The sequence below is a fragment of the Centroberyx gerrardi genome, chromosome 2, assembly GCF_048128805.1.
Source record: "Centroberyx gerrardi isolate f3 chromosome 2, fCenGer3.hap1.cur.20231027, whole genome shotgun sequence".
NCBI lineage: Eukaryota > Metazoa > Chordata > Actinopteri > Beryciformes > Berycidae > Centroberyx > Centroberyx gerrardi.
Genome location: NC_135998.1, coordinates 35,879,015 through 35,898,928, shown reverse-complemented (window position 1 = coordinate 35,898,928; position 19,914 = coordinate 35,879,015). Strand labels below are relative to the sequence as shown.

At 44.9% G+C, this 19,914-nt stretch overlaps 1 protein-coding gene across 1 annotated transcript; it reads right to left on the bottom strand.

Moving 5' to 3' along the window:
• Positions 1-590: 590 nt before the first annotated feature.
• On the bottom strand, positions 591-18,745 carry taf1c (TATA-box binding protein associated factor, RNA polymerase I subunit C). Its single transcript, XM_071921363.2, has 16 exons — positions 18,617-18,745; positions 17,231-17,339; positions 17,036-17,085; positions 15,152-15,247; positions 14,734-14,801; positions 13,578-13,822; positions 12,643-12,774; positions 11,747-11,864; positions 9,729-9,800; positions 8,612-8,747; positions 7,457-7,585; positions 6,317-6,515; positions 4,714-4,851; positions 2,255-3,792; positions 811-1,073; positions 591-634 (listed from the first exon to the last, which is right to left on the bottom strand). The coding sequence occupies exons 1-15, from the start codon at positions 18,740-18,742 to the stop codon at positions 822-824; spliced, it is 3,408 nt and encodes a 1,135-aa protein (XP_071777464.2). The 5' UTR covers positions 18,743-18,745; the 3' UTR covers positions 591-634; positions 811-821.
• Positions 18,746-19,914: the final 1,169 nt, after the last annotated feature.

Sequence of the window (19,914 nt, the reverse complement as noted above, 5' to 3'; positions counted from 1 at the left end):
GGTTTCATGATATTTTTAGTCAAATTCTCTCACTGCTCTGGCAGATAATCTGCTGGTTTCAATAAATTTCACTTGATTCATGTCAATATGACTTCTGTCAAGAAATCATCATAAAACAATGAAGAAAATCTGGAAACAAGAAACTTTCTCCAAGACAATTTCAAAGTAAAAGTCCTGAAACAAGTTACATTATCCTGAAAATAAGAAAGTGACTTGTTGAAACCGGTAAAATGATCTGCCAGTGCAGTAAGTAAAAATCCTAAAATAAGTTTGATAAGTCTGGATATACGGTAAGATAAAATAAGTCTGTCAGTTTGTGATCGGGTCTTTTGGACAGAGGGGTCGGGGCAGCGGGACCCGGCTGAGCATAATTCACTAAGGTTGGGAAAATATAGAAAATGAATATGATAATTTCCAGGCCTTGAAAAGGTTTGGAATTGCAGGAAAACTACGGAAATATTCTCAAATCTCGTCTCCCCACTTCCATTTGTTTTTGTGTTCTGTGTAACAGCAGGAAATCCAAAGAAAAACCTTCCCAGAAACAAAAGCACCAATCAGAATCCGTAAAAGACGACGTGTTGAGTTATAGTGTCAGACAGTCCGACTCGAGCCTGAAGACCGGACACAAAGCGACCTGGGAGCGACTCGCCCTGGGCATCCTTTGGGTGGCGGGACGTCCGGAGCGCTGAAACCTTTACTGCTGTTGTTCAGTCGCTCCGTTCTGATCCTGACCGCTGTGGTGAGGTGAATCATTTCCCCAGGTTTTGTCGAAATCCGCTCAGCGCTGTCTGAGACGTGTGACGGACAGACGAAAGAACGAATCAAAATCCCATACGAGACTTCTTCTTCTTGGGCTGCGACGACTGCGACGGCCCCGGTCGCCCCTGTGAACCCTGGGAAAAGGAGAGAGACTGGGAGAGACTCATTCTGGGCAAAGCATCCTGGGACATTTCCGTCCTGAGGCTCCTGTGGAAGCCGGGCTGGGCGGCGTGGAGCTGGGAGGAGGCGGCGAGCGGCGGCTCCAGGTCCAGGCTGCCCTCCTCCAGGAAGTAGCTCTGCTGCTGCAAGGGCTCCTGGGAAAACACAACGCAACCTCATCATCACATTAGGGCTTATTGTCATTATCAATGAATCTATGAATCATTTTTTTGATTAATCATTTAAAAATAACGACAAATGCCAATCACAAGTCACAGAGGCCAAAGTGAGTCTGACCAGCAGCAAAGAAAGACCCAAAATATTCAAAAATGATATGAAATGGAGAAAAGCAGCAAATCTTAGCATTTGTGAAGCTGTAACCAGCAAATGTTTGTTATTTTTACTGATAAATGACTAAAATGATTAATCGATTATCAAAATGATAATTGATGAATTTTCTGTTGACTGACAGTGTCGATTGGTGTCTCGTGCTGAAACGATGTAACACAACATGATATAACTTTCATCACAATAAGCAAAGATATGACACACAGTCAATATACTGTATATCATATGCTGTGCTGCCATCACACACTACAGCACAATGTATTATCTGATGTGACTGTATAACAAGCAGCTAGAAGCAGAGAGCAGCTGAGTCAGCTTGTTGTGGTGTGGCTGTAGATCCATTCAGTAACGTTCTCAGTAAAAGTGAATAGTGTGATAAGGTGGATTTGGTTACTGTGACACAGTAAACTGTCTTGTCTTTAGCCCTAGTCTCTACTCCAAAACACTCTGAGTTGTAGCTTGAGAAGAGTCAGCTCAGTTAACCTGAACAAACTGTTAGCTAGCTAACTAGCCGGCAAACACACTGATGTTAATGCGAACACGCTAACGCTAGCTGCTACTAGCTACGTTAGCTAGTGTGCTAATCAGATGTGTTAACAACAAGACAGTGATGTTAGCTGACCAGATGCTATGGTTAGCTAGCTAACAAGCTGACATTATCTAAACACTAAATCAATCAGATGGATCAGTGATGAAATGATCAGTTCAGTCAGAAACAGACAGAAATTAACCGTCTGTTCAATTCTGTTGAGACGACAGAAACACAGTCAGCTGTTCACAGAGCTGAGGACCTCCAACATGGCCGCCAGAGCCTATACAAGCTGTGTGAGTGAGACAAAGAAACCTCAAGAGTCTTATAAAACATCTCAACCCAAAAGATAAAGAAAAAACAACAAAAAAAAGACCAAATGGAGACATGAATGAATTGGCTGAATGTCATCACACCTCGTCACAGAGAAGAACAGAACAAACACACTGCGTAACGTACCTGAGACGCAAACAGAGAACTGAGGTAGTCCGCCAACGGACGCTTGGCCTTCCGCTGAGTCAAAATGGCTGCCGGGGTGGAGTCGGGCCGGGGCGTCTGGGAGAGCGAGCGGGAGCCGCCGGGAGGAGACTGCAGCCGCTGAGCGGGCTGCTGATGCCGCTTCTGAGGCGTAGCGGTCGGTGTGGCGGTCGGCGTGGCGCCGGGCGTCAGGGGTACGGGCGTCACGGGTACGGGCGTCACTGGTACGGGCGTCACGGGTACGGGCGTCACGGCTCTCGGCGTCCCGGGCTCAGACCAGATGTCCAACCGGGACAAGAACCCTTCGGTGTCCGACCACGCCCCCTGACTCGCCGCGGAGGACCAGCCCATCGAATCGGAGAAGTCGTCCATCTCCGACTGGTAGCTGACGGACGAGGTGAAGCTGCCGGAGAGTTCCAGGCGGCGGCCGGCCCTCTTCGCCTCCTTCTGCCGCCTCCTCTTCCTCCTCAGCGCCTCCACCTTCTCGTCCCGGTTCAACCCCAGCCGCTCCTCCCACCAGCTCTTCCACCGCTCGTCGCTCTGCCAGGACACGGTCAGGCGGCGGCTCAGCTCGTCGGACCAGGCCTCGGCGTCCACCGGGTTCGGCACCGGCACCGTCTCCAACGGCCGGAGGCGGGTGGCGCCGTGAACCGGCAGCGAGCCTCTGGCCATGCACTCCCTCAGATCCCGCCTCAGGCCCCGCAGCCGCTCCTCGTCCCCCGGGTCTCGCCCTCCGCCGTCCGACAGGCCCAGGATCTGTTTGGTTTGGACGGTGCGGTGCTGCAGGTGGCGGGGGCGGGGCTTGTTGTCGCGGCTCTTCTGCATCAGTTTCTGGAGCCAACGTTTCCACGTGACGAGAGCGCCGTCGCTCGGTTTCGCCGGACCCCGTCTCTCGGAGGGATCGATGCGACTCGACCTGCCGGCGCCGCTGATGTTTTCCTCCACCGGCTGATGAGCGGCAGCTTCCTCGGTATTATCGGTCAGGTTCGTCTCTCTGGTGTCCAGTAAACCGGTCCGATCCAGTTCTGGCTCGTCGTTGACAACAACCTGCAGTCCCAAACGCTTCAAGCTGCGACGCTTCCCTTCCAACCCCGAGTCCTCTGAGGAAGAATCGGACGAATACACGACCGTCCTGCTTTTTCTCGGAGACCGGCGCTCGCTCTCTTGTGTTTCGGCTACAAAGTCCCGCAGCGTCGCCCCCTGAGTCGGCCCGATGACGTCCTCCTCGCTAGAAGTGTCCGATATCAAATGCAGCCGCGGAGAGGCCGGTTGTGACGGCCGTTCTGCTGTTCTCCTCTCAGATGTTGTGATTTCCTTCGGTCTTGAAGCTTGCGAAGAGCCCGTTTGAGGCGGTTCCTCCTCCCGTCCCGCCGGTCCGGTCGAGTCGCTCTCCGCCTGCTGAGGCTCCAGGATCTGGTAGAAAATGTCTCCTGCCTCCGTCAGCTGGACAACACAGATACACTCCTCTCCTCCTCCTCCTCCTCCTCCTCCTCCTCCTCTCTGGTGGATACAGGTCAGACCTGGCAACACACAAAAAAGGTCAGCTACATTATGTGTTTATTACTTTCTATAAAGTGCATTATCACAGTGTGCTTCTACCTGCTGAAACCTTGTCTTGAGGAACTTAGGTTTTCTAAGTTAGTATTATCTTTTAAATCAATTCTTACAACACACTTTTATAGACTTGCTTTTATGTAATTGCCCACTTTTAATCTTGTGTGTTAACTGATTTAATTATATGCATCAATTTATTCTGCTTTTAATGTGTTTTCTCTTGCTTGTTTTGTATTCCTTCATGTAAAGCACTTTGTAAACCCTGCTTTTCAATAAGTGCTATATAAATTAGTTGTATTATTGTTATTATTACTCTCACTGGTAGTAGTAAATCAGAAGTAATACACACACACACACACACACACACACCAAGGTTCCAAAACATTTTCCATTTCAAAAGCCAGACTTTTCCCTCAACTTGGTCACTGAATTTGAAGACTTGAAGACTTTGGTCAGTGCTGAACATGTTTTCTGCTGATAGTGATTGGGCAAAATGACCTAGACCATATCACTCTATAGCTGGAGAGTATTCTGCACTACAACTAATATAATAATATAATAAAACCACAGTAGATCTAAGACGACATAAAATGAGCAGCCATGTGTATCAGGACTGAACAACCTTCATTTTCCAAATTGTTATTGTTATTCTGCTCAGTTCTCTGTCAGTTCATATCGTATCAGATGGGTAACACTGTAGAATAAATGTGAACAGTCATCCAAACAAATCAGATATGAGCAGCAACTCAGAACTGAGCATGAAATTCTGAGGTGTGAACGCAGCCTTAGAGAGTTTCTAAACCTGTGCAGGAACCTCACTCACACACACACACACACACACACACACACACACACACACACACACACACACACTCGTCCCGTCCCACCTGCTGCAGGCAGGGCCAGTCTGTTGTGTGCGACGTCCCGGCGATGAGGGATCTGGACAGGAAGGTGTTTCAGACTGTCTGTGGGTCTCAGCAGGGCCTGAGGAGGACCACGACTGACACAGGCCTCCGCTCTGCCACCTGGACACACACACACACACACACACACACACACACAGTAGTAGCATCAGTAGCAGTAATAGTAGTTTTAGAGGGCAGCAGCAGCTAGAGTTGGGGTCAGATCATGACTGAACTGAGTTGGAATTTGAAAAAACCTTCAGGAAACACAACTGGAACTGAACTGGAATTTCAGGAACTTGAATCTAATTAAATGAAATTCTGTGAAGTTCCGTGTTCTCTTGTTTTTTTTACCACATATCTGAGATTACACAGTGTTATGTATTATCAATACTGAATATCATAACATGTTAAAGGAACCTTTCAGCTGGTGTTTGATGCAGAACATGTAATGGTAATCCAGACATTATGACTGAATGTGTTTGATCTGTTGAACTGTCTTTTGATTCATAATGTTTTGATTTATAATGTTTAGAGTCGAGACAAACTCTCTTAGAAGTGGAATTTCTTAGAATTTAATGGAATTCGGTTCTGTTTCCTGTCGTTCACGTTCAGTTCACTTCCTGTTTCCTTACAGCTGGGAGACTTTCACACTGCAGGAGCTGGACTGAGTTGAACATGAATCCTCAGTTCAGTTCATGACTGGCCCGACCCTGGCAGCAGCTGTAGCACTTTTCTATCTATTTTACCTGTCAGTTATTAATACAGTGCCACCCGCTTCCTTGAAGCTGTGAGCTAACGGTTTCCTTCCCTGTGTTTGCAGCCTGTCTGTTTCCCAGCATGCTCTTCTCAGTGGAACCAGGTTAGTGTTTCAGCTGCAGGCAGATATTACACCCAGATGACATGAAGACGCCTCCGGCTGCTCTGACACCGACCAGGCTGGAATCCAGTCAAACCAGTTCATGTGGTTTTATAAAGGGCTGAACCTGACCTGTCACTGTAATCTGTGTTACTATGTTAATATGCAAATGAATTAATTATGCAGAGCTACATATTTTTATTCTATGTACTGACTTAACTTTTTTATGACCATATCCTGTTTATGTGAATCTAGTGTAGGACCATTCAGTAACATTATAAGTCAAATGGCCTGATAAAGTAGATTTATTTCCTAATTTAGATTACTATGACATAATAAACTGTCTTGTCTCTAGCTCTAGCTCCTTTAGCCTTGGCTCCTTAAGCCCCGCCCCCTTTAGCACTAGCTGCTTTAGCTCTAGTCTCTACTCCAAAACACTCTGAGTTGTAGCTTGAGAAGAGTCAGCTCAGTTAACCTGAACAAACTGTTAGCTAGCTAACTAGCCGGCAAACACACTGATGTTAATGTGAACATGCTAACGCTAGCTGCTACTAGCTACGTTAGCTAGTGTGCTAATCAGATGCGTTAACAACAAGACAGTGATGTTAGCGGACTATCTGTCTATTCAAGCTGTCAGTTTAGAAATACAATCTGCTGCTGTTGTCCAAGAGCTGTGGACCTCCAATATGGCCGCCAGAGAGCACTTGACGTCCGCCTCCATTAACTGACCTGAATACTGAAGCATGGTGATCTCCTGAGAACTCTGGGAGCCCAGCAGGACCTTGGTGGTATTAGCCCCGCCCACCACAGAAGAGGAAGAGGCGGGGCCAGGAAGGATGTGGGCAAACATGGGCGGGAACTTCATCATGTGATCCCACTTGAGCATGGGCATACAGGGGAAGCGCTCGTCCATGATGTAGGCCGAGTACTGGGAGAGAGACCGAGAGAAAGAAAGAGGTTTTCTGATTAAGTGGATTGAAGAATTGTTTTCCCCCAATCTCAGTTTTACTGACTGAGCTTTTTAAGACGACTGACAGAATGTATTTTGTATGAGTTTTACATGGATTCTGGGACTGGAAAAAGTTTATATTGGTTTACATTTCAAGGAAAGAGCAAGCAGTCTTTATTTTTTGGATGGGTAGTCTGACAAACCTTTGCAAGATCAGGTGCTTTATTATCTATTAAATTTAGATAATGTATTTAAAGACTAGCCATCACTTTTCATAGGATCAAGATCTTTTTTGTCTTGTCTTTCTCCGATTCAACCTCTCGATACGGCTGACCGCAATATACTCTTGAATTGTCGTGGTATCCGAGGTTTGGAGCGCTCATGGTTTAGGTTTATCTACTGGAAAGCACGCATTGCGTCTTCCACAACAATGTGAACTCAGACTGCTGTAATGTGGACTCTGGTGATCCACAAGGCTCTGTCCTGGGCCCGCTGCACTTCTCCGTCTACATGCTACCGCTCAATTAAATTATCCATAAATTTGGAGTTAACTTCCACGACACTCAACTCTACACACCAGTTAAACCACATGACCGCTCCCAATTCCTGAACCTTAGTAGCAGTAGCCCTACCCAAGGTTTCTTCCATTTGTTTTTTCCTAATGAGGTTTTCCTGGTCCTCAGCTGAGGGTCTAAGGTTGGAGGGTCACGTCTTCATTTATCGCTTCATATTGTGGCCGCTGTGAAGCCCTTTGAGACTGTAACTGTGATTAAAGCCTCTACAAATAGACCTGACTTGATTTCAGATCTAATTTTGGAAGGAAACACTAAGACACTGCTGCATTATAATTTGAATTGTTATTATTATTAGTAGTAGTAGTATTAGTAGCTGTATTTATTCCATTAGTAACAGCAGCATACCTGTGTGGTGATGAGGTGGTGGAAGGAGTGGGCGTCTCCCAGGTATCTGGACAGGATGACTCGCTCTCCACTTCTACAGGCTGGAGTGTGACCGATACGAAACAGAGTGTGGCTGACAGCAGAGCTGGCCTGGAGGGAGGGAGGGAGGGAGGGAGGGAGGGAGAGGGAGAGAGAGAGGGAGGGAGAGGGAGGGAGGGAGGGAGAGAGGGAGGGAGGGAGGGAGGGAGAGAGAGAGGGAGGGAGAGAGAGAGGGAGGGAGAGAGGGAGGGAGGGAGAGAGGGAGGGAGAGAGGGAGGGAGGGAGAGAGAGAGAGAGGAGAGAGGGAGGGAGGGAGGGAGGGAGAGAGGGAGGGAGAGAGGGAGAGAGAGAGGAGAGAGGGGGAGAGGGAGGGAGAGAGGGAAGGAGACAGAGAGGGAGAGAGGGAGGGAGAGAGGGAGAGAGAGAGGAGAGAGGGGGAGAGGGAGGGAGAGAGGGAAGGAGACAGAGAGGGAGAGAGAGGAGAGAGGGGGAGAGGGAGGGAGAGAGGGAAGGAGACAGAGAGGGAGAGAGGGAGGGAGAGAGGGAAGGAGACAGAGAGGGAGAGAGGGGGGGAGAGAGAGAGAGAGAGAGGGAGGGAGGGAGGGAGAGAGGAGGGAAGGAGAGAGAGAGGGAGAGAAGGAGAGAGATGGAGAGAAGAGGGAGGAAAAGATGGACGGAGCAAAGGAAAGAGAAAAGGTAAGAGGGAAGGAGGAAGGGAGGGAGGGAAGGTGGGACCAAGGAAAAGAGCAGCAGAAGCAAAGGAGTGAGGATTGGAGGTAGGAAGGGAGGGAAGGGGGAAAGGTAAGTGGGACGGAGGAAAGGAAGGGGGGAGGGAGTGAGGGAAGGAAGGAAGGAAGGAAGGAGGGAGTGAAGGAGATGGGAAGCATAGGCAGAGGGAGAGAAGATGGAGTCGCAGGGAGATGAGGAGGGAAGGCATGAGGGAAGGAGGAAACAAAGCACGTTATGGAGGGAAAGGGAAGGAGGAAGGGAGGGAAGAAGGAAAGAAAGGAGGGAAGGAGAGAGTGAGGAAAAGAGAAAGAGGGGGAGGATGTAAGTTTGGGAAACATGTTGGGTGTCAGAACGTCTCTCTGTTCTCATAACTCTGCTGTACTTCCTGCTTACTTCAGCAGAACTCACCCTGATGTCTGTGAGCTCCACGCCCGTCCGGTCTGCGTACACCATCACCCTCGGGTGGGCGGAGAACTCGCACCATCGCCACGGAGACTTGGCGTTGAAGTACAGGTTGCCGTCCTCCTCACGGAACTTCTGCATCCTGACGGGACGGAGAGAGAGAGCGATTTACAGAAAAATAAAATAAAAACAGTGCTGAACAGAAAACAAAAGGCATAAATACAGATTAAAAAACACAAAGAGAGAGCAGACACATTTTAGGGCTGAACCATTTTGAAAAAATATCTAATTGCGATTATTTTGACTGATATTGCAATTGCGATATGATTCGCGATATTAGAGGGAACGATAATTTTTACATCATTATTCTCATTTTCATTGAAAAACATATTAAACCAACATGACATACCAAACAAAGATGTTTTCTTAAGTCTGTAGAATATGATGTGTAGGCCAGGACATCTCTGCAGCACGACAATATTTCATTTAAAATGGTATTTTGGGACACATTTCGCCTTTAATAAATATTGCGTCTCCTGCGATTGTAAAATTGCAGTAGGCCATATTGCGATTTCGATAAAATTTAGATTAATTGTTCAGAGATTTCCTCCATTTAGACGATTATTGTTTTTTAGCCATAACTATGAAACTAACAGAGAGAGACTGGACTCTAAATCCTGAGTGTTTCAGGGTCAAGAAGTCGATTTGACTTAAACTTTATGTTGGGAATGATGTGCTTTGGTTGGTGGAGGTCTGCGCTCTCCAAGTGTCTTCTAGTCCACTGATTCTCAATCAAGGACCCTAATCTAGTCCACATTAGAGCCACAGACCCCCATTTGCTGAGATTTTGTCTCTTGGATCCAAATCTGAGAATATTTATATTGTCAGATATGATTTTTATCTGTATTGCAGGTAGAGAGATAACAGAGAAACTATGATCAGAACAGTCTTTCTTCCACATTCTCTTAACTGTGTTAACTTCTTGTAAATGAAATAATGGTGAAGATTAATAATTCATCAGTTTGCTGGGGACCGCCTGGTGGTCCCCGGACCCCACATTGAGAACCAATGTTTAGTTTATCACATGTTTTTAACAACCCCCCCCCCCCCCCCCCCTCCTCACCCTTTGCCGACGGTCCAGAGGTTCGCTGCTCCGCTCTCACTGGCCACCAGGACTTCACCTAGGACATGAGGACTGACAATACAGGACACCGTTAATTTACTCTTACTGTGTGTGTGTGTGTGTGTGTGTGTAGGTGTGTGTGTCATGGGTGGCTCCTTGGCGATTGGATGAATACATTATTTATTGGAGACTAAATGCATTGCCGGTGGAAATTCCCTAGCTGATTTCTTTGCTGATATAAATGACCTTGATATTTAGCTCCGGTGCTTACCAAGAATAAACACCTTGCTTGACTGGAAAACCCCTAAAAAACTCCATAATATTTGAGTTTATTTTCACTGAGACTAAAGCCATGTTGAAGAAAGGGTCTAAGGAAAATAATGGGAAGAGGGAAACCACCTGTAATGTAGAAAGTAAAAGTTTTTTCAAGCGTAATACTGTAAAAAAATATTATTTTTACAGTATGTTATGTGAGTCAGAACTCCTCCTCAGGCAGCAACTACGACCTGAAGAAAGTTTCTTACTTTCTGCATTACAAGTGCTTTACTTTTCCCATTATTTTGCTTAGTATTATATAATATTTGGCAGTTCTTAGTTGTTTTCCACCACCAGAATATCTCCTGGTCGAACCACGACACCTGCTGGACAAAACTGACAAATCAGGGGTAGATTTTGGGAGTAAAGTTAATTGTTACAACTTAACCCTCCTTATGTTAAAATTAACAAACGCCTTTTATGTTTGGGGTCAAACTGACTCCAGCAATTTAAACCTACAACTAAGTGTTACCCGAGTTTCACTTCAGAACATCAGCAAGTAACACACAGCAGTTCGTCAATACTGAAAAAACACCAATAAAAAGTAAATTAGTCGCCAAAATAGTCTTTCAAAGAGCTGACAGGAGCTCAATGGCAGAAAATCTTCAGGTGAGATAAAACTCAGAGAAATGGTTTAGAGGGCTGGCTGTGTGTGTGTGTGTGTGTGTGTGTGTGTTATGGGCCCTAAAGCAAGGGAATGTTTTTGAAAGTTAAAGTTGCATGGGAAACTTTTTAAAACTTTTTGTTTTTCTCTGGTTGTGTAAGTTTATTGTGTTGAATACAAAGAGTGTACAGGACCTTGAAAACGTATCATGTTAAAGTCCCACTGAAACGGAAGTTAGAGCGTCTTCAGCTTCTGTACTGTGACGTATTTCCCAGTGAAACAGAATATTTGAGCGGTGTACAGTTACAAGGGGGATTTAAATCAAATCCTTCGCATTTGATTGGACCGCTAAACAGTGGGCGGGGCTTAGAGTTTAGCGCGATACGGAGCTACAGAGAGAAACGGAGCTACAGAGGACTGTTGGCTCCACACGCACCTCCCTCACCTGTTAGATCAGGAGGAGGACAAGGTAGAGATGAATGAATTAGACCTCAGCGACATTGTTTTGGAAATGAAAGCACAGTTTTTGCCCACTGATATCCAAACACACATCTCTTCCTGTCTCTCTCCATATTGCTCTGTCAGCTACGACCCAGAAACGGTGAAGTTTGGTTTTATATGACCGGTGTGGCTAGCTAGAGGCTGAAGAATGACTGATGGGTGGATGTCATGATATTATTGGTTGAAATTGGTTGAGGCATGCTTACGTAAGCACACGGCATATTTTGTTTTACCGGAAGAAAACATGATTGGATTTTGATATAAGAATACAAAGAAATTGATTTTTTGTATTTTTTTTGGCATATATTGTTAAATAGGTTCACAATGTGACCGGGGATGTGATCTAAAAGGGTTAAAAATGCATTTTTCATTTCATCTCGACTTTAAAGTTTATGTTCAGTAGTTTTTCCCATGAAATTAGTAAAAAGTCATTAAGTATGAAGCTGGAAAAATAATGTTAATCATGTTTTTAGAGACGGTAAATGTTGAATGGGGTCAGCAGGACCCCAAACACAACAGGAGGGTTAAGCTAACGCTGAAGACAGCCCGTCTGTAAGGTTTGTATTTAGCTCTTACAGTGTGAAGTGTTGCTCTGTACCTGACGCTGACGCAGCAGGCCGGCTCTCTGCTGCGGACCACCTGCAGCACGCGAGGTTCGTCCGTTTCACCGAACCTCCAGACTCCGCACAGGTGATCCGACCGCACCGCCACGCAACCTGCAGACACCCGGCAGACGGTCAGCTTCACCTGTCTGTCCTCTTTTAAACATCTACCAGCTGCAAGGCCGGGAAGAAGATATGAAACTAGTCCATCAGCCCACAGTGTGAACACACTGCAGAAGCCGGTGTGTGACTGGAACAGAGCCACGTCAAATTTAAGTTTTTTTTTTTTACTTTTTTCATGTCACTTCAAAATTAAGTAAAAATGTAAGCGCTCCGAAGCTGCAGATGAGCCTCTAAGGCAACATTTAAATGTATTTAAGACCATTCAAGACCTTGAATTTAGATAATTCAGTTTACAGCATTTTAAGACTTTCCACATAAATAAATATCTGTTTTTCTATTCTCTATGGCTGATTGATAACATAAAGCTTCTCCTCTGTCTGTTCTAAACAGTCGGTGTCTGGTCGCTCTTTCCTGGGAAAAATCCCTCTGCCGCACAGGAAGTGATGCGTTTTACGTTTCCGGTTTGTTCGGAATCAACAGAAGAAGAAGAGCTGGGTAGTTAGCATGAGCAGCGAGAGCCACCATGTCAGAACAGACAGAGAGAAGAGAAACTCAAACTGCAGCAACAGAAAATCCAAGCCCCGCCCACACTGTTTGACTGACAGGTGCAGGTTTGAACCCCTGGACCAGTCTGTTAGGTGAATCTCTCTCTCTAGAACCAGAACTGAGACCGACAACAGGGCCGGACGTGGAACCCGGGACTAAAACGAGCCCAAAGCACCGCTGCTGAATGAAACCACGGTTAATTTAAAGCCTCGGTGTTTCTTACAGACGCCGAGCAGGCAGGCGGAGCTGATCTGCCGGACCGGGCCTCTGAGCTGGAAGCTGAAGGGTTTGTCGCTGCCGGCGTCCAGACAGGAAGGACCGCCGCTCTGCTGCTGCAGCGCCACCCTGTGGAAGTCTGAGGAACCGCGTTAAGGAGAACCTGCATCCACAGCTGGAAGGGGGGGGGCGAGATCAGGAACATGAAGCGGGGGAAAGACAGGGGGACAAAAACATAAGTCTGAGAGAGATTTAACCCCTTGCATCCCAACTTTCCCCTTAAGTAGCTGCAAAGTTAGAACATTTTTTTTCCCGTACTGTACAGAAACGTCTCATCCATATTCTGTATCTGCTGTTCCAACGCTTTCCTGAAGCCCCAGCTGCTGATACTGAGTGAAATATTCAAATACAAAATGCCATTACTAACCCTTTCCCTGTATTTCAAAATGACATATTTGGTGTCTTTGGAAACCTTGGGATCTTGACTAGAAGTTAAAATAAAGTTCTGTGGGTGTCAACAAAGCTTGGGTGAACAACATGCGTTTGTAATGATGGTCCCGCCGGTGAAATCGTGGGGTCTGTTCAGTCTCACAGTAAGAAAGCCTTAATTTCTTAAAGGCTAAAGGGGAAACTAAAGGGAACGCATCTGGATTCAGAAAGTCCAACTTTTTTAAGATCTTTAAATTCTGCTTGGAGTTGAATTTCAGACCGATTTAAAAACCAAAATAAAGAACCAAAGCTGTCAGCAGCAGCCTGTTTCAGAGCTAATGAGAGTTCAAAACTATAAATTAAACTATAAAAGGTCAGAATAAGGAAAAGGACAGCAGGAAGTGAACATGAAGTCCAGCTGTGTTGAGTCCAGCAGACAGGATGCAGACTGAACCACCGACTCTGTTCTGGATTCATCAGACTGTGATCGACCCTGAGCCGGCTGAAGGATACTGAGGCGGTCCAGGCCTGGGTTCCCAGGGTACAGGAGGCAGCCGTGTTGCGGCTCGCCGCGCGCGAAGGGGACGAAGGCCAGGGCGCCCCCGGTGGCGGCCTCGGAGAACAGCAGCCGCTCCCTCTGCTCCGTCAGCTCGTCGAACAGCAGGCCGGCCAGCAGCTCGGGGGGGACGTCGTGGACCACCTCCGACAGCAGGCCGCCGTACGAGCCCAGGGCGCCGGACAGGTACGAGAACTCACATCTGGAAGAGAGGAGAGAGAGAGAGAGAGGGGGAAATAAAACACCAGCTGAAACAGAAATATAAAACGTTTTTAAAAGGGATAGACGACTAAAATATGGACAAAAGCAGTTACTGAATGTTAGGAAGCTCGGATCTTGGTGGATGATGAACACAGAACTGAAGAATGAGACTGAAGAAGAAAACTAACATGTTAAACTGGGTGGAGCGTCACTTTAAAAGGACCAGGACAGAGTTTCTGCTCCTTTCCAGTTTTCCATCACTGTAGATGGCTTTCCAGATTTTATCACATTAGGAGATATTTGATATTTTTCCCTCGTCTTGTTTTTTTTTTCCAGAGTAAAAATTTTGGAACAAACTCCATCTAAATATTACAAGTTTCTCCCAGGAAAGAAGGGAGCAGCAATTTAAAAACTGTAATTTTGTGGACTAAATCTGGAGGAAGAGTCTTGCTTTGGTTTGTCTGTTGGCTTGACTGGGCGGTGACTGACAGGAGGCGGGGCCTAACGGAACCACAGAGAACGATAGCTATTGGTTGAAAGATTTATTTTGGAGAGGAAAGTGTGGAAAAGAAAAAGTAAAAGTTTCCAGTCTGATCTCAGCGCTCTGATGCAGTTTGTTCTTCTCGTCACAGTGATGGATTATCTTTACTGAACCAGAGTCTCCAGCTGTTTCGAACTGAATGAGCGTGAATGGAGGCTGAATTTTGAAAAACTGATTCAAAAAACATCTGTAATCGTGGAGCAGCAGGTAGAAACTATCACTATTAACATTCAAGTGATGGGAAACGTAAAAAAAAAACGACACCGACAATCACACCGTCTTTGACCTTTAACCTTTGTTTATCCAGGCAGAGTTTCCACTGCAGAACAGACAGGATCAGATCTCAGGTCAGTTCTTTCAGCTCCACTCACTTTTTGTACTTCAGTCTGTCCATGCAGTCCTTCACCCTCCACATGTGAACCGCGTCTCTCTCATGCTTCTGAAAGACAGGGAGACATTCTGCTCAACGCTTCATCTCATTATCTATATCGCATCATACGGATATTCTTAATTATCTAAAATGCAGGCTGCAGGATGATCATCAACACAAATAACATTCAGTGTGTTTTTAGAGCGCTACAAGTTTAAAAAAAGGGAAATCTGCACTCTCACAAAAGATATCTTGACTGATTAATCTTACATGTTTCAAATATAAGACATGCAGTCAAGCCTACGGGCGAAATGTCTTAGCATATTTTTTATTTGAAATGTAAAATGTTAAATAAATCAATCAAGATATCTTTTTTTGAGAGTGCAGATTTCCTTGATGCACCAGACTGTCTCTCTCACCTTTTTTCTCCCCGGTCTGAAGTGGAAGTTTTCCCCCAGGACTCGACTCATGCAGCTGAAGGCGTCCTGCTGATGGTCCAGGAAGAAGTTCTGCATCTGAAACAGTAAGGAAAACCTTCCATGACGCAAAACACACAACACGCAACACGCAACACGCAACACGCAACACGCAACACGCAACACGCAACACACACCGTCCTGGAAGACAACCAGTGTGTGAAACCAGCAGCGGACGGACAGATACCCGCCACAGATCGGTTTCAGCAGTGTAAGTTAGGGCTGCAACTAACGATTATTTTCATTGTCGATTATTTTTTTTGATTAATCGATTAGTTGATTGGTCTATAAAATGTCAGAAAATGGTGAAAAATGTCAATCAGTGTTTCCCAAAGCCCAAGATGACGTCCTCAAATAAAGATATTCAGTTTACTGTCATAGAGGAGTAAACAAACCAGAAAATATTCACATTTAAGAAGCTGGAATCAGAGAATTTTGACTTATTTTAATTAAAAAATTACTCAAACCGATTATCAAAATAGTTGGCGATTAATTTAATAGTTGACAACTAATCGATTAATCGTTGCAGCTCTAGTGTAAGTTAAGTTAAGTTAGGCTTCGTTCACCTCAGGCCTTCAGGCTCGGTTCAGATCGACTGCTCATGTCTGATTTGTCTGTTCATATCTACTGTAGGATCAACAACAACAAAACACAAAGTCTCATGTGTTTCAGTGTCAGTTCTGTGTGTTTCAGACAGTGATGGAGGATTCACTTGTTGTCATGGCAACGCTCACACACTCTGATTAAACACATGTAGTTCTCCTGGCTCAGGGCGTTAACACCGAGCGCCTCGAGCCGTCAGATTATAATCAGACAGCGCTTCACCACATTAAAATCCATGTTGGAACCGCACTGAAGACGCATTGAGGAGCAGATTGTAATCCGATCAGACGCATTTGGACCGCATGAACAACAACAACAACAACAACTAATAACCAAGTGTAAATGCAATGCGTCGACAATCCATATACAGGAATATAATGGAAATAAAGTTTGGCGCTCAGATCCAACGAGGAAACACAAGCAGAACACACAGGCAGCAGGCGGATCGGACAGAAACACAATCAATCATTTATATGTATTGCACATTTCATGCAAAGATGCAGCACATATCAAATCAGATCTGAGTCACATGAGGGAAACGGTCAGAGTGAACGCAGCCTTCAGCCTTCAGACACTTTGACAACAAACTAAAAACCTGCAGCAGCTTTGTTTAATAAAAGCTGGTCTGGAGTCTGTAAACAACACAAGTGACACAGAGCTCCAGTCTGAGTGACAACAGGTGACGAAAGCTGCAAAAATCTGATGTTCCACATGTAGCTCAAACTCCTCATTAAAAGGGACAGCCATCTAAAATATGCTATTTCTCATCAAAAGGTTTTTTTAGTCATTGTTTGATATGAAAAACAACATGAAACTGAGAATCTGAAGCCGATCAGCTGATTTCTCCTTTTGCTGCGGATTAAAAACAACTTTCACACGTCAGAGTGGGAAATCCAATCAGAAGTCGACCTCAACACGCCGCTCTCTCTCTCTCTCTCCCTCCAGTCTACAGTGAAGCTCGCTCCACCGGCATGTCACTGCCTGTCAGTCAGTTTAGGCCCCGCCCACAAGCTCCAGGCAGAGGGAACGCCCAGCAGCTCTGAACTGGATCATATAGAAAATGCAGCAGCCAAAAGCTCCATTTTATTACAGTAACTGAATGTTAGGAAGCTCAGATGTTGGTGGATGATGAACTCAAGAGTGACACTGAAGAAGAAAGTTAACATTTATAACGGGGTGGACCGTCCCTTTAACCCTGTGAGTGGAACTAAGCTTTGCTCTTACATGCTGTGTGAAGTCCAGAGGGTCTGGGGGCGTCACCGGCCACGGGAATGCTGGGAAAATAAATGACAGACATGAGTGGACAGGATTCAGAAAGTGATGAGAGGACAGTGTCTCCACGGCAACAAGCTGGTGGTCTGGAGTCTCTGCCGCCGCTCGGCACCGGGACAGAGACGGGACCCGGTGTCACGGACTCACCGGCTTTAGGAGACAGGAGGGGGAGCGGCACCGGCTCGGTCGGCAGCCATGTTTCTGCTCCGACTTCATGTCTGGAGGCGAAGGTCCAGCTGGAGAGACGGCCGGAGCGCTGACACACAAACAACAACAAACAACAACAAACTTCATCAGCACGAAAACAGACTATGTCACGACCTGACTCCACTTCCTGTAACTTCAGCTCAGCATGATGGACTTGTCTGTCTCTTCTTCTGTGGTGTTCACACCAGTTAAGAACACATGAAGAAGCAGCTGAATACGAACATCAGCCCAGACTTCACTTTGTTCCGCTAGGCTTTCCGTCTCCTTCTACCCATAATCCCTTGTGTTTTGACCTGAATAAATGGAAGACTGAGCGGCTCAGATTCTCTGTTCCTGCTTTTCTCTCTTCTTCTTCTTCTCTTAATGAAAAGGTTTATCTGCAGAATACAGTTCACCACCTGGTTATCCATCACATCTCTACAGACTGAGGGAAATCACTTAAAAAAATAAAAATTATTCATTTTTGTTTATATTGGTGACTGTTTACCTTATAATAAATACAAGGTGTTTCATTTAGTCTGAAAATAGAAAAGATTTTTGTTTACACTGGTGGCTGATTACCTTTTGATACAGACAGGGGTTTAAAAAAACCTCTGTCTGAAAAAGAAAGGTTTCTTTTTGAAAACAGAATTGATTGTTTATATTTGTCTTCTGATAAATACAGGGGCTTCAGTTTGTAGCTATGGATGCAATCATGGGTCACGTGATTTTTTTTTTGTTAGTAGCTGTTTCCCTGATGATAAAGACAACAAACAATTTTTTTTTTTTAGAATATATTTGATTTTATACTGGTGCTTGTCATAGTTTACCATTATATTTACCAAAACATAACAGTGGGAATAAATATTTAGGATGTCACTACTTTTATTTATCTATTACTGCTACTATTATTTTGATTTTCTTCTATCTTGTGGTTTCATCCTTGCTTTGTGATGTTGACTGTCTGCTGGAAAACACTTTCAGCTGCTTCTCTGCATGAAAGGTACTACAAATATTATTTATTATTATTAGTAGTAGTATTATTACATATCATTTAACCGAGCCTTAAGTCTACACGTAGACAGATGTGTACAGTCTGCTGTCTGCAGTCTGGTTTGTATGGAATAACTAAAAAAAAAAATTTTTTTTTTTTTTTTTTTGGGGGGGGGGATAGTTTACCTTTGTAATTACTAATACATCTATAATCCGACTCAGCCTGCTGTCTATACGTAGACTGACATGTCTAGTCTACAGTCTGTGTAGTCTGGTTTGTATGGTATACTTTTTATTCATTTCTTTAAATAAAAAGTGATGATGTTAATACTGTAGTTTGCTGTCAGCTCTCACCTGTGTGTCTGCAGGTCGGACCGCTTCATACCCGCCCCAGCTCCCAGCCGAGTCCTTAAAGACCGAGGCTGGCGGCCCGGAGTTGAAAAAAGCCGGATAAAGCTGCTGTGGGAATTTGAAATCCATCGTGTCTGTCGTGTAAAACTGAAGAGCTCGTGCTGGTGGAGAGTCCGTCTATCGGCTGCTGCTCAAAACAAGTCTGAACATGTTGTCCCGGCTCGGCGAGCTAGCTAACGTTAGCCCCGTTAGCTACAAGGACGAATAAAGGCGTTTTTCCGACTTTAATCTCCATGACACTTTCTCACCGAGTCACACGGAAATATATACACACCGACACAAAAACAACGGTCCCCAGATACAGGAATTACGCTAAAATCGTCCAAAAGTCCTCAGTGTATTCCCGATGAAACAACACGTGTAAACCAGCGCCCGCAAACCAGGTGTCAAGTTAGGCAGTGTTACACATGCCACGTCCGGTCAGAACTTTCAAAATAAAACGCCCGCTGTTACGATTGTATTTTTTATTTTATTTTTTTACCATCATGCCCAGTTGAAAACCAGTCGGCTGGCTCATGGAACATTTAAACTGTAAAGATGAACTTGTTTAAAATAAATAATAAAACCTCCTTGGTCCTCTGTGTTAAAGAGGACTGGTCTAGCGTTTAAACTCCCGTCTGTTACCCAGAAACACCGCGGGGGGGCGCTGTGAGCTTTCTGCTCCGGAAGATCCGGCAGTCTGTCACCGCTGTTTAATGCATCAATGTATAGATGTACAGATGTGTGTGTTACACACACACATCTGTTGTAGTTTTCAACTGGGCATGATGGTAAAAAAAAATACAAAAAGAACAAAAACACATTAAAAATTGAAATTGAATGGAAAGATTTTGTGTCAAAAAAGGTTTTACATGTCTGGATTAGACGATAGTTTGGTAAAATCCTTATTTGACAAAAAGGCAACAGTTCCAGCCTACTGGATTTTCTGCATTTTTGATTTTTATTTCCAGAATGTATATATAGCATTTTGGAAATTAATTGTCCAGTTAACGTTAAAACATTGAGACCATCCTACATAGAAATATATAGCCTAGTGATTCTTACATTAAAGAATAAGCCTAGTCGTCTCTGTATTTATTTCCAGCTATCACTGAGTTAATTAATCATTATTTAACCATTAATTAACCATTAATAAGCCATGTATTATTTCTTTTTTTTTTTGAGTGGAGATGACAAAAGGTAGAAAAGTTTCTTTCTCTTTCCACTACCTTTTAAAAGCCCCCTCACCCCCTCCCATTCCT